This window comes from Solanum dulcamara, chromosome 5 (assembly GCF_947179165.1).
Source record: "Solanum dulcamara chromosome 5, daSolDulc1.2, whole genome shotgun sequence".
Classification (NCBI taxonomy): Eukaryota; Viridiplantae; Streptophyta; class Magnoliopsida; order Solanales; family Solanaceae; genus Solanum; species Solanum dulcamara.
Window position 1 is genome coordinate 51,435,246 of NC_077241.1, and position 15,602 is coordinate 51,450,847.

Below are 15,602 nucleotides of genomic sequence, written 5' to 3' on the forward strand. Positions count from 1 at the left end.
AAGCATTTGCCATCTAATAAATCGTTTATATTCCAATTTTGACGGAAGATTATTATGAACAAAAGCCTTTACTTGAGTATTATCAGTTCTAAGAGTAAATCATTTTGGTAGTAAAAAGTAATATAATATTTGATAACTTTTTACTACGGTTAACAATTCTTTTTTATTAATATGATATCTAGTTTGTGTATCTGAAAAAGTTCCAGAAAAATATTTACGTAGACTTTCTCCTATCTTATTTTTATTAAGATCATAATCTATCTTTTTAATACTCCGCTCCAGCACTGTTCCAAAACATCTATTTCTAAAATTAAATCATCACTATCTTTTGGTAATTATAATTTTGGTAAGTTTTTACAAATAGATTTAATATCATTTACTTTTTTCATTAAGACTTCGTTAAATTCAAAGCTCTTATCCTTTTTTAATAATTCTTGAAATGACTTTCTTAGTTCAGCCAAATTTTGAATATAATCCGAAGCATAGTTAAGTATTCCTAAAAAGCTTTGTACTTGCTTTTTATCAACTAATTTATCTGGGAAAACAGATATCTTTTTGATGATATGGCTTTATAATTTTATACCATTTTCGTCAATTATCATTCCTAAAAATTCTATCTCATTTTTAATAAGCTTGCTTTCTTTTTAGAAAGTGCTAATCCATTTTCTAAGCATAAGTTAGTAAACTTATTTAGGTGTATCAGGTGTTCTTCAAGACTATCAGACAAAACTAAAAATATCATCAACGTAGACAAATATATAGTCATAATCTTTAAAAATATTATTCATCTTTCTTTGAAATATCTGTGGGGCATTTTTTAATCCAAATGGCATAACTAACCATTCATATTGGCCTTTTGGGGGTAGAGAATGCAGTATAATGAATACTATTTTTATTCATTTTTATTTGCCAAAATCCGCTTTTACAATCAAACTTAGAAAATATCTTTTTGTTAGTAGTTCTATTAATTAGGCTTTCTTTATGTGGTAGGAAATATCCATCAAATATGGTATTATCATTTAATTTTTTATAATTAATAACCATTATTGGTTTATTTCGTACTATCTCTGCATGGTTTCTAACCATAAAGGCTGGTGAGCTATGAGGGAGTTACTAGGTCTTATTATTCTAAGACTTAATAATTTCTTAATCTGTCTTTGAAATTATTCTTGGTCATTGGGGTTGTATCTCATTGGTTTTACTCTAATAACTTTATCTTTATCTTTTATTTCTAACTTAGTTTGTTTTCAGGCTGGGACTGCGATGTCCGATAATAGTCTCGTCGGATACCTGGTGTAATTTTGGTTATAGCGGGACAGGTATGGAAGCGTGTTGGACCCTTGACTTTTTTTTAAGTTAAAGTATTATACTATTATAATATTACCATGCTCTTGAAAGTTACTCAACTTTAATTATTATGTTAATTTGAGACATAACATATTCCTCCTCAGGAGGCTTAATTTTACTTGTTAAACAAGATAATAATATTGTTAGATATGAAAATATACTCACTCGGATACTTGACTTATCGAACCCCTCTCCCTGTTGGTATCAGAGCCATGATAGATGTTAAAGACATGGAAATAGATATTATACAAAACATATCAACTTTAAATATAAAGATTAGACAAGAAAGCAGTGAAGATAAATTTGATAGAATAACTAACTCACTAAGGTGCGATGAAAATTTTAATGATATAGATATAGAATGAAAAGACATCCTACTTTTGCAGATATAAAATTAAGGCGATATGATTAATTTAAAAATGGGTACCGTCAAACCAGAAGAAGTAGATTTTAATCCTAATATTACTGAGCTCCCTACGCAGGCTGAAACCAACCGAACAAGTTTTAATAGACCCACTAGGGCTTATGCATGTATAAATGTTGCATTAAGAATAAAAGATAGTCACACACCCGTAGGATCAATGAAAAGTGAATCGATTAATCCGTTTAGAATATATCTAGATTTAGATTGTATTAATAATACTGAGGAAGCTATAGATAAATGGGAAACTTTTTTAAAGATAGCAGTAACAGTAAATAATATGGATTATGACACCACTAAACATTTTATAGAATGAAGTATATTAAATAGTGTGTTAAGATTTTGGCAAAACTTAAATGATGCCACTAGAAATGATATTTTTGGTGCCGATGATAATATTGCTAATTTAATTACAAGAGTTACTGAAGCTATAAGATTAGAATTTGCCGGAGAAGGTAATATTTAAAAGACCCTGCAATAATTAAAAAATATGAAATTGCATTGTTACGATTACAATTATGTGATATGTGTGAAATAGATAAATATATTTGTGTCTTTCAAGATTATTATTACTATGTTTATAACAGAGTTAATAATACAGAAATGTATTTACGGATGTTTTTTACTAAGATACATGACCCTTGGGGTAAAAAGTTAATAGATACTTATAATCCCAGAACAGCCGATACTTTAGGAAAAAGAATAACTCATTTAAAAGATAAGCTTAGTACACGGTGTGCAGATGTCATATTAGCTAAAACAACAAAAGAATTAAGAAAGAAAGTAGGTCTATATTGTGATAATCCTAAAATGCCTATAATGATTGGATGTGAAAGTCTCTATTATTACAAAAAGATTAAAAGAAAATATAAGAAAAAGAAACTCTTTAAGAAAAAATATTTTAAAAAGAGAAAGGCTAGATATTACAAAAAAAAAGGATATACATGATATCAAAAACCTTTTTACAAAAGGAATAATAAAAGAAAAAATCCAAAAGAATGTAGATGTTACTACTGTAAAGAGATAGGACACTATGGCAATAGATGCCAAAGAAATTTGCTAATAATAATAAGAAAATAGAAATCGATGAAGATAAAGAAGAAATGATAAATTTAGAAGAATTTATACAACTAAATAATTTTGAAAAAAGTAGAATCCGACGATACAATATTTATATTAACTGATACAGATTATTATTCTTCATCAGATGAAGATAGTCAAAATGAATAATGAAATAGAAACTGATATAATAGAAGAAAATATAAACAAGATATTTTTATTGATAAAAGAAAATTAAACCAAATACAAAAAGAAAAGTTTTCTTCGACTAACTACTCAGGATTTGTGTAATGACCTTGAGGGTAATTTTCGAAAATTTGTACAAAACACGCGTGAACAGTAACACGCATGAACAATAACTTTTTGGGCAGAAAATGCCCCTTTCTTCCCATTTCAATATTTTCATCAATTATTTGAGTTCTTGAACTCCTTGAGGTGATTTGAGAAGAGATTTTTAAGGCAAAGTGTTGGGTAAGTGATTTGTAACCTAAAACCTTTCCTTTTCATTAAGTTTTTGATGATTTTAACCCCTAAAGTTTAGTTTCAAATCCCAATTTTTTTTGTTTCTTCCCTAATTTGAATTTAAGGAAAATGGTGATTTCTAACTCGTTTTGAGCTCTATTTTTATGGTTTTTTCAACCATGAGTTCCTTATTACAAGTAGAATGTGATTGTCCAATAAATTTCCAGATTTGACTTTTTTTGGAAATAATTAATTTTTGGATCATTTTACCCCCGGTTCGGAAACCTATCAATATGGGTGTCATTGGACTCCTTGTGATGTGTATGTTTTATTGTTGATGGTGGGTTGTCAGTCCGAGCATTGAATTCGAGAGTTGCTTGTTCGGTAGAGGTGTTCGAGTGCGGTTTCGGTAATTGAGGTAGGTTTGGCTATCCTTCTTTGAGATTGAGATGGGGTAATTAGTCATTCATATATTATAGACTTTAAGATGAAGTCATAGTATGAGTTGAGAATGTTATATATATATATATTGTGATGCCCATGTGGGAGCTTATTTATTAATATATTGCCATGTGGGGGTTTATTTGTATTACATAGCCCGTGTGGAGGCCTTATTTGTTATTTTATTTGTTTTGAGAGCATGTGATTCGTGATTTGCCTAAGAGAGAGGCTTGAGTATATATTATTTGACTTGTGATGCTCGCCTGAGAGGTTGAGTTGGGGGTTTTGAGAATGCTTGAGTATTGAAATATTGTTGAGAAAGGGATGAATATTTCTATTACTATTTATTGAGGGTAAATATCATGTGTAGGTTAAGTTTGAGAACTTTGAACCTTCTACCACATGTGAATTGAATATTACTTCCATGTCATATGTATTTTGATGCATTCATCCTCGTTCATCATAAAAGTTGAGAAATATAAAAATTCTTTTTGAGAAAGAAAATGAAACACCTTTAAACCTTTATATCTTGAGTTCCTATCCGAGGCAGTATTACGGTAGGGTAGTGGATGCATTGTGATCTCTTGACCACGAGGAGGTGGCAAGGATAATGAGATATTGTGATTGAGGTATATGGTCTACGAGACCTCCATGGGTCCTGCTTGGTAGTACAGCTCGGCAGGTGTATATGACAGGTTGTGCGACAGTCTTGATTCCACCGTACCACCACATCATTACATCATCATATTGCATTGCATTGATATCTGTGCTGCTTGAATTATCTAATTAATTGTGATTATGAGCTGTTATTACGGGTCTACTTTACTCGCGCCACTATATTTATAAACTGGCGACACCGATGCCGAAGTGAGACTTTTTTGTATACAGGTGGAAGCGTTCCTTAGTTTATTTCATAGGTTTGATTAATTCCTTATACTCAGTCAGCTAAAACCTACTAAGTACATGTGAATTGTACTCACCCCTACTTCTGTATCCCTTTTTGATGTAGATACTAGTCGGGGTACCTCACGTGGCAGTTGATATTCTAGCGGATTGTGTATTCTCAGATTAATAGTGAGGTCCCAGAATTCAGATCGTCACTAGTCTATTCTTATTTTTCAGTCTTTTGTATTATTCAGAGACTTATGTTGTATCTTCAGATTTGAACCTTGTATTAGATGCTCTTTATACTTATGACACCAGGTTTTGGAATAATTTTCTCTTTATTGTTTTTCTTTTTATTTAAATTATGGAATCACTTTCACCTTTGGGAGTCTGGTATGAGTTTTATTTTTAGGATTACACATCAGATTGAGTTTTGAGATGTGTGTCATCATGACCTCAATTTTTGGGTCGTGACAAATTGGTAGCAGAGCACTAGGTTCACCGGTCTCATAAATTAAAAAAGGAGGGTGTCTAGTAGAGTCTTGCGGATTGGTACGTAGATGTCTGTACTTATATTTGAGAGGCTATAAGATACTTAATAGGAGGATTTACTTCTTTTTACTCCATTCGTGCAATTTATTCATATCAAATATTGTATACCTCTAATCTATTCTTTCTGCGCAGATGGTGAGGACTAGAGCCACAATTACTGAGGGTGAGGTTGTACCTGCTTCCCAAGCCCCAGTACGCGGGCGAGGTAAAGGATGTGGTGGAGTCACAGGACGAGGCCGAGCGAGGGGAGTGGCACCTGCCTGTAGATGAGCTAGAGAGCCATCACCTGAGCCCATGTACGAGTAGAGGATGACCTGGAGTAGAATACTGAGGAGTAGAGGCTATCCCAGCCCCTTGTGGTTCCCAATAGTGCTTTGATACTTTAGGAGCTACTAGCTCAATTATTGGCTAGACTGGATGGTGCTCCTACCTCTAGTATTCTTCCAAGTAGCATAGGTTCTCCTATCATAGTTGGTGCTACACCAACAGTTCAGGGGGTTAGTGTAGGATTTCATACTTATGGTTTTTCTTTAGTGCCTTCTATTGCACCTCTGAGATTTGCAGCTCCACCAGTTTCTGCTAGTGCTGCCATGTCGATAGTTGAGCAGAAAAGATTTGAGAGGTTTGTTCGATTGGCGCCTCTAAGGTTTGATGATACAGCCGGAGAGAAAGCCTATGACTTTTTGACTGAGTGCCAAGACAGGTTGTTCAACCTAGGTTTCTTAGAGGCACATGGAGTAGCTTACACTTCATATCAATTTGCGGGAGTAGCCAAGGAGTGGTGGAGGTTAGTTCTTGCCTGTGGACCTATTGGTTCTCCTGTGATTAGTTAGGAACAATTTACTAAGATGTTTCTTGACATATTTATGCCTTATAGCCTCTGTGATCAATGTAGGGATGAGTTTGATAGACTGGAGCAGGGCTCCCTATCTGTATCTGAGTACGAGACTCGCTTTCATGAGTTATCTCATTATGCTATGTCGAGTATTCCCACTGAGTTTGAGTGGATTCGCAAGCTAGTGAAGGGATTCGCTGGTTATCTCCAGAAGGCTATAACCTCTCTTGTACTGTCTAGAGGTACATTTTAGAGTATTATTGATCATGCCAGGATGATAGAGAGTATCCGACATGCTAGACAGGGCGGGGCTAAGAGGTTCCATCAGCAGGGTCAGTTCAGCGGTTATTTTTCTAAGGCCAAAGAATATTCGGGTTCAGGAACTCATAGTTATCAGGGCAGACCAGTCCAGGCATCTATTCAGGGTTCTTCGGGCTCCGAAGGACATTTTGACACTTTTGGTTATCCTCCACGGGGTTTAGGTCTTCGAGGTTGTTATGTGTGTGATGAGTTCGGGCATAAGGCCCAAGGTTTCCCCAAACGTGCTCCTTATACTGGGCAGCCTGAGGTACTAGTTGTTCGTTCTAAAGATGCTCCAGCTATTCAGGGTTCTTTACAGAATACTAGAGGTGGAACCCTTTGTGCTAAGGATGGAGCACGAGGTGGTTCACAGGCTAATGGTGATCATCAGTTATGCTATGCTATACCGGGTAGATATGAGGCAGAAGCCTCTGATGCAGTTATTACAGGTATTGTTCCAGTTTGCCATCATTCTGATTTAGTATTATTTGACCTAGGGTCTACCTATTCTTATGTATCGACTTATTTCGATGTGGGTATTGATTATGTGAGTGAGTCTCTTATTGTGCCTATTACTATTTCTACCCAGTAGGTGAATCTTTAGTGGTGGATCGGATATACAAGGGATGTTTGGTGATATTTTTGAGTAGAGAGACCCGTGCAGACTTGATTGTATTAGGCATGCTTGATTTTGATGTGATACTGGGTATGGACTGGTTATCTCCTTATCATGCTATATTAGATTATTATGCAAAGACCGTGACCTTATCTTATCCAGTTTACCTAGTGTAGTATGGAAGGGTAATCCGAGTTCGTATCCTAAGGGGGTGATATCTTATATTCATGCTCATTGCTTGATGGATAAGGGTTGTTTGTCTTATTTGGATCATGTACGTGATCTCACTAGAGAGTCATCTCCTATAGAGACTATGAGGGTGGTGAGAGAGTTTATGGATGTATTTCCTAAAGACTTGCCGGGAGTTTCTCCTGACCGTGATATCGATTTTGTGATTAATTTGGAGCTTAACACTAAACCTATCTCTATTTCTCCTTATCGGATGGCTCCGGAAGAATTGAAGGAGTTGAAAGAACAATTGGAAGATTTATTGAAGAAGGGGTTTATTAGACCTAGTATATCACCATGGGGTGCACCGATTTTATTTGTGAAGAAGAAAGATGGTACTATGGGGATGTGTATTGACTATGGAAAATTGAACAAGGTCACTATCAAGAACAAGTATCCTCTCCCTCGCATTGATGATTTATTTGACCAGCTACAAGGTGCATCGGTGTTCTCAAAGATTGATTTGAGATCGGGTTACCATCAGTTGAGAGTTTGGGAATTTGATATCCTGAAGACTGCATTCGGGACTCGTTATGGGCATTATGAGTTTATAGTTATGTTATTCAGGTTGACTAATGCCCCGGCTGCTTTTATGAAGTTGATGAACCGGGTATTTTGACCTTATTTAGACTCGTTTGTGATCATGTTTATTGATGACATCTTGGTTTATTCTAAGAATAAGGCGGATCATGTTAGGCACCTGAGGACAATCCTTCAGAGATTAAGAGAGGAGAAGTTGTATGCAAAATTCTCCAAATGTGAGTTTTGGCTTGAGTCCGTGACATTCTTGGGTCATATAGTGACCAAGGATGGTATTATGGTTGATCCAGCCAAAGTTGCAGCAGTTCGTGATTGGGTTAGGCCTACTTCGGTTATAGAGATTTGGAGTTTTATTGGGTTGGCAGGCTACTATCATCGATTTGTTCAAGGATTCTCTTCTATTACAGCTCCATTGACTAGGCTAACTAAAAAGACCGTGGCATTTCATTAGACTGATGAGTGTGAGGCAAGCTTTCAAAAGCTTAAGGAAGTATAGACTTCAGCACCTATTCTAGCCTTACTCGAGGAGGGCGTGGCATTTATTGTGTTTTGTGATGCTTCGGGAGTCGGATTAGGTGGTGTATTGATGTAAAAAGGTAGAGTTATAGCTTATGCTTCTCGATAGTTGAAGGTATATGAGAAGAATTATCCTACCCATGACTTAGAATTAGCAGCGGTGGTGTTTGTTTTGAAGTTGTAGAGGCATCATCTCTATGGAGTGCATTGTGAGGTCTATACTAACCACCGTAACCTTAAGTATATCTTTTCTCAGCCAAATATGAACATGCAGCAGCGTAGGTGGTTAGAGTTATTGAAAGACTATGATATCACCGTACTTTATCATCCAGGCAAAGCTAATGTGGTAGCGGATGCCCTGAGTCGCAAAGTAGTTAGCATGGGTAGTTTGGTCTTCCTTAAGGCTGTTGAGAGGCCTTTGGCGTTGGAGGTTCAGTCATTGGCTAGACAGTTGGTCCGACTTGATATTTCTACACATCATGGTATTTTAGCCTATGTGGAGGCTAGGTCTACTTTGATGGACCAAATTCATACACACCAGTTTGAAGATGACAAGTTGAGGGCCATTCGATACAAGATATTGAGTGGTGAAGCAAAATCAACATCTCTTGATTCGGAAGGAGTTTTAAGGATTAATGGTCGCATTTGTGTGCCCAAGGTGAGTGAATAGGTACGTATGATATTGGAGGAGGCTCATTGTTCCAAATATTCAATTCACCCGAGAGTGGCAAAGATGTTTCATGACTTGAAACAACACTATTGGTAGTGTGGCATGAAGAGAGACATTATTGATTTTGTGGCTAAGTGTCTAAATTGCCAACAAGTGAAGTATGAGCATCAAAAACCGGGTGGTCCTATATAAATGATGCCCATTCCTGAGTGGAAATAGGAGCGTATCACTATGGACTTCATGTCTGGATTACCCATGGCATTGGGTAAGTATGACTCTATCTGGGTGATTGTGGATTGATTGACCAAATCAGCCCATTTCCTTCCGGTGAAGACTAGCTACAATGCGGATCAGTTAGCTAGGATCTATCTTCGTGAGATTGTTAGGCTGCATGGGGTGCCTATCTCTATTGTGTCAAATCGGGGTTCAGTGTTCACCTCTCATTTTTGGAAGGCATTACAGCGTGGTTTAGGTACGCGGCTAGAGATGAGTTCAGCATTTCATCCCCAAACCGATGGTTAGTCCGAGCGGACTATTCAGGTCTTGAAGGATATGTTAGGGACTGTGTGATTGATTTTGGTGCCCGATGAGACTAATACTTGCCCTTAGCAGAGTTTGCCTATAATAACAGTTATCACTCTAGCATTCAGATAGCACCATTTGAGGCATTGTATGGTCGTAGGTGTCGATCACCCATTGGATGGTTTGATTCTGTTGCGGTTGATGCATTGGATACCTATCACAAAATGACAAATGTGTCTCTATCTTACTAAAATGAATCCTTATCTTCTACATCTTGATCTTTATCTCTTTTTCCACAAGTAAGAGTTTTATTCGGATGATGTGGACATGACATCTTTAATTATCTTTTCTTTTCTCGGAGAGCAGAATTCACACGTCCCTTTGGCATGCTTTCTCATCTCACATAATCGTTGTTGTGCTTGTGGACTTGATTTAATAATTCCCTTATTAATCAGGTCTATCTTGGTTTGCATATATCTTTTTGCCGATGGTGGTGTAGTTTTAGCAGGGGCAATCATAATTGAGGAATGTATTTTCGTTCCTCCATAGGTCCTGAATCCTCTTTTGAAACTATGTTCCATGTTTTGCAACACAATCCTTAATCCAATAGCACGTCTATAATGGACATCTTTGTTGGAGAATCTCTGAAATATCTTTTCTTGAAAATTATTTATAATATTAAAATCGTCGGCCTTTCCAATTTGTATAAAATGGTAGGCAGGATATCTTTCTTCTTTGTAAAAATCCGGTCCGGCAGAAATAAACTTAAGGACCAAAATATCTTTGATGGTAATCGTTGGGTTATTCAGATAACAATCTTTAACTCCGTCTTGTACCCATGACGGTAATCTACTAATTTCCGGAAAATTTGGAGAAGTAAGATAAATAGAATTTACCGCTCCAAAATCATACCAGTATCTAATTTCTTGGGGGGATGAATCTTGCAAATAATTGATTCGAGGATATATCCCCGTAAAATCGATATATCTGTTGGGAGTAGTTTTAAGAGAAAATAAATCTCTCATTATCTGTTCTTGATCTCCAATGGCTTGAAGTATCTTATCGAATTTTTCTTTATATCCCAAAGTAACTCCTTTTTGAGGCAATTGGGGTCTAAAAGATATATTTTCATACTTATCTTTTTCTTCCGTATTTGTCGAGGTATTATCATCTTTATTAGCTTTTATAAAGCTATTAAAAATATCATAAGAATCGCTGCATTGTCCAATTTTGAACGTTATCTGGGCACATACGCTGATTAATTTGTCAGCAATCAGTTGTTCACAATCGAAATTAGCAATTTCGATAATATCTGAAACTACCTTTTGAATATCTTTAAATCCTTTATCAATATCTTGAAGATGATCTTTAATTTTTTCCATCTCTGGTGAGAAAATCTGCTGCAATATTTTTATTAGAGCGAATAATTTCAATATCAAAAGAATATTCAGACAAAAGCATTTGCCATCTAATAAATCGTTTATATTCTGGTTTTGACGGAAGATTATTATGAACAAAAGCCTTTACTTGAGTATTATCAGTTCTAAGAGTAAATCTTTTTGGTAATAAAAAGTAATATAATTTTTGACAACTTTTTACTACGGCTAATAATTATTTTTCATTAATATGATATCTTGTTTGTGCATCCGAAAAAGTTCCGGAACAATATCTACATAGACTTTCTCCTATCTTATTTTTATTAAGATCATAATCTATCATTTTTAATACTCCGCTCCAGCACTGTTCCGAAGCATCTGTTTCTAAAATTAAATCATCACTATCTTTTGGTAATTGTAATTTTGGTAAGTCTTTGCAAATAGATTTAATATCATTTACTTTTTTCATTAAGACTTCATTAAATTCAAAGCTCTTATCCTTTTTTAATAATTCTTGAAATGGCTTTCTTAGTTCAGCCAAATTTTGAATATAATTCGAGGCATAGTTAAGTATCCCTAAAAAGCTTTGTACTTGCTTTTTATCGACTAATTTATCTGGGAAAACAGATATTTTTTCCACGATATGGCTTTGTAATTTAATACCATTTCCGTCAATTATCATTCCTAAAAATTCTATCTCATTTTTTAATAAGCTTGCTCTCTTTTTAGAAAGTGCTAAATCATTTTCTAGGCATAAGTTAGTAAATTTATTTAAGTGTATCAAGTGTTCTTCAAGGCTATCGGATAAAACTAAAATATCATCAACGTAGACAAATATATAGTCATAATCTTTAAAGATATTATCCATTTTTCTTTGAAATATCTGTGGTGCAGTTTTTAATCCAAATGGCATGACTAACCATTCATATTGCCCTTGCGGGGTAGAGAATGCAGTATAATGAACACTATCTTTATTCATTTTTATTTGCCAAAATCCACTTTTACAATCAAATTTAGAAAATATCTTTTTGTTAGTAGTTCTATTAATTAGGCTTTCTTTATGTGGTAAGAAATATCCATCAAATATAGTATTATCATTTAATTTTTTATAGTTAATTATCATCCTTGGTTTATTTCTTACTATCTCTGCATGGTTTCTAACCATAAAGGCTGGTGAGCTATGAGGAGAGTTACTAGGTCTTATTATTCTAAGACTTAATAATTCCTTAATCTGTTTTTGGAATTCTTTTTGGTCATCGGGGTTATATCTCATTGGTTTTACTCTAATAACTTTGTCTTTATCCTTCATTTCTAACTTGGCTTCTATCTTATTTTTATCCCAAAATTCTAAGGGATTTTCTGAAAAACATTGTTCTAACTTTTGTTTAATCATGTCTAAACTTTCTTCTAATTTATTAAAAGTTATTTGATATTCTAACAAGTTGTTAGATTGTTTATTTATTGTTTGAGGGTTGTCCCAATCAGTATCGTATTGAAGTAATGGAGTACTTTTTGGAAAAATTGGTTTATCTTGATATCCTATATCACCACGCTGGGCTGTGCGGGGTTTAAAGTGAATAGGTAATCTTTTGGAATAAGCAGTTTTAAATCGTTTTACCACAATAATATGTTGACAAGGAGTTTTGAATTTTATTTGAAATAAAACTCTATCATATAAAACGGTATGAAACATTTCTAAAAAGTTATTTCCTAATAGAATATCTTGTCCGGTATTATGGAAATAAAATGGAGGACATTTTATTAGAAAATATCCTAGTAGTATGATCGGTTGAGCAATGCCTTTAGACATTGTTACAATATTATTAGATATATCTTTTCCCTTAGTAATGGGTAATTCTTGATGGTATTCTTTAGGGAATACGTCTGGTCTACAGCAACATATTCCTGATCCGTTATCTATATAGGCAGCAAAATATTCGGCTTTATAATCTTTATAAGTTATTCCTATTGGTATATAGATACTATATGGGCTTGTCATTTTGATATGAAAATTATCTTATCGTCGTAAGTAATCTTGATACCATGATCAAGAATATCATATGGTTTTACACTATCTAGGAAAGTGGTTCCTAGCAGTATTTCTAACATATCATTATTTCCTTCTGGTTCAACCAATAGTCTTATAGGTATAGTGTTATCTTTAAATCTTAAAATAGTTTCTATCATGTTTGTTTCTTTCCATTAAAATCAGTATAAAGATGATTATCTTTTAATTTATATTGTTGGAGATGGTTACATAGCCTAAGGCTAATATAATTTCCACTGGCTCCTGTATCTAATAGGATGTTAATGGGAACAAATTGTATTCCATTAAAATATTCTCCTTTTATCTTATAGTTTCTTATTTCATCATTTTTTGCTTCTAAGATAGGTTGTCTAACTCTTTCTGACTGTGTTCTTCTTATCATCGCTGTAGGATTTATGACTCGAGTTTCCTCAAAGGATAGTCGAGATGAGGAATCTTGTTGATTGTACAAAGGTTTAGATTGTAAATCTAAATCTAATGGTGTATCTTCTATTTCTTGTATTTGTGTCATACTAGGCATTTGTATTTGACTAACTTCCTCAAATAGATGGGGATAATCTATCGTCTCTTTTATGGCAAAGCAATCAGAATGATGTGTATTAGAAATAGCATATGAGATTACATATGTTATCGAATAGGGTCTATTGTATTTATGAAAGAAATCTTTTCTTTTAAAATCTTGTATTAAACTTAAAGTTTTATCAAAGTCTTTATCTAGAAGATGGTAAGAAATTCTAGGATAAATATTAAATTTAATCTTTCCGTATTGTAAATTTCCTCGTAGTATTCCTAAACAGGCTTCTTTCCTGTTTATTATCCTATTATCTATAATAGCTAAATCTATTTGGGTATCTAATCCTTCTCTAAAGGTAGATTTTATTATTATCTGAATTTCTTCTATATGTATCCATCCTAGAGTATTTCGAATTTCTGTTTTTATTTTTCGTAATTTATCTTGAATATCTTTTTTGGATAATAAAGGAATCATTATTTTATTAGAAGTAACTGAAACTTCTAACACTCTTTCTTGGATATTTAATCGATAAAATAAATGATGTTGTATTTTTCTTAATCCGAATTTATCAAGTATATTTACGTCAAATCCTGAGTAGTTAGTTAAAGAAAACTTTTCTTTTTGTATTTGTTTTAATTTTCTTTTATCAATAAAAATATCTTGTTTATATTCTCCAACTTGTTCTATCGTTTCTTCTATTATATCAGTTTCTATTTCATTACTCATTTTGACTGTCTTCATCTGACGAAGAATAATAATCTTCATCTGACGAAGAATAATAAGTTGAAATATTATACTGTTATAATATTACTCTGCTCTTGAAAGTTACTCTCTTTCAAAAATTATGTTTACTTTAGAAAGTGCTAATTCATTTTCTAGGCATATGTGTGAAATAGATAAATATATTTGTGTCTTTCAAGATTATTATTATTATGTTTACAACAGAGGTAAAAATACAGAAATGTATTTACCGATGTTTTTTACTAAGATACCAGACCCTTGGGGTAGAAAGTTAATAGATACTTATAATCCCGGAACAGCCGATACTTTAGGAAAAAGAATAACTCATTTAAAAGATAGTCTTAGTACATGTTGTGCAGATGCCATATTAGCTAAAGCAACAAAAGGATTAAGAAAGAAAATAAGTTTATGTTGTGATAATCCTAAAATGCCTATAATGATTGGATGTGAAAGTCCCTATTACTACAAAAAGATTAAAAGAAAATTAAAACAAATACAAAAAGAAAAGTTTTCTTTAACTAACTACTCAGGATTTGACGTAAATATACTTGATAGATTCGGATTAAGAAAAAGACAACATCATTTATTTTATGGATTAAATATCCAAGAAAGAGCGTTAGAAGTTTCAGTTACTTCTAATAAAATAATGATTCCTTTATTATCCAAAAAAGTTATTCAAGATAAATTATGAAAAATAAAAATGGAAATTCGAAATACTCTAGGATGGATACATATAGAAGAAATTCAGATAATAATAAAATCTACCTTTAGAGAAGGATTAGATACCCAAATAGATTTAGCTATTATAGATAATAGGATAATAAACAGGAAAGAAGCCTGTTTAGAAATAGTACGAGGAAATTTACAATACGGAAAGATTAAATTTAATATTTATCCTAGAATTTCTTACCATCTTCTAGATAAAGACTTTGATAAAACTTTAAGTTTAATACAAGATTTTAAAAGAAAAGATTTCTTTCATAAATACAATAGACCCTATTCGATAACATATGTAATCTCATATGCTATTTCTAATACACATCATTCTAATTGCTTTGCCATAAAAGAGACGATAGATTATCCCCATCTATTTGAGGAAGTTAGTCAAATACAAATGCCTAGTATGACACAAATACAAGAAATAGAAGATACACCATTAGATTTAGATTTACAATCTAAACCTTTGTACAATCAACAAGATTCCTCATCTCGACTATCCTTTGAGGAAACTCGAGTCATAAATCCTACAGCGATGATAAGAAGAACACAGTCAGAAAGAGTTAGACAACCTATCTTAGAAGTAAAAAATGATGAAATAAGAAACTATAAGATAAAATGAGAATATTTTAATGGAATACAATTTGTTCCCATTAACATCCTATTAGATACAGGAGCCAGTGGAAATTATATTAGCCTTAGGCTATGTAACCATCTCCAACAATATAAATTAAAAGATAATCATCTTTATATTGATTTTAATGGAAAGAAACAAACATGATAGAAACTATTTTAAGATTTAAAGATAACACT

The 15,602-nt window shown here is 33.4% G+C and overlaps 1 protein-coding gene across 1 annotated transcript in view; it reads left to right on the forward strand.

Annotated features, from left to right (window-relative positions):
• Window positions 1-13,260, forward strand: part of LOC129890592 (uncharacterized) — a gene marked incomplete at its 5' end in the record, with an annotated part of 16,888 nt that extends 3,628 nt beyond the window's left edge. The window contains 3 exons of the mRNA XM_055966115.1: window positions 5,554-5,789; window positions 6,276-6,712; window positions 13,208-13,260. Of these exons, the coding sequence (XP_055822090.1) occupies window positions 5,554-5,789; window positions 6,276-6,712; window positions 13,208-13,260 (726 nt within the window). The remainder of the gene's footprint in view (window positions 1-5,553; window positions 5,790-6,275; window positions 6,713-13,207) is intronic.
• Window positions 13,261-15,602: the final 2,342 nt, after the last annotated feature.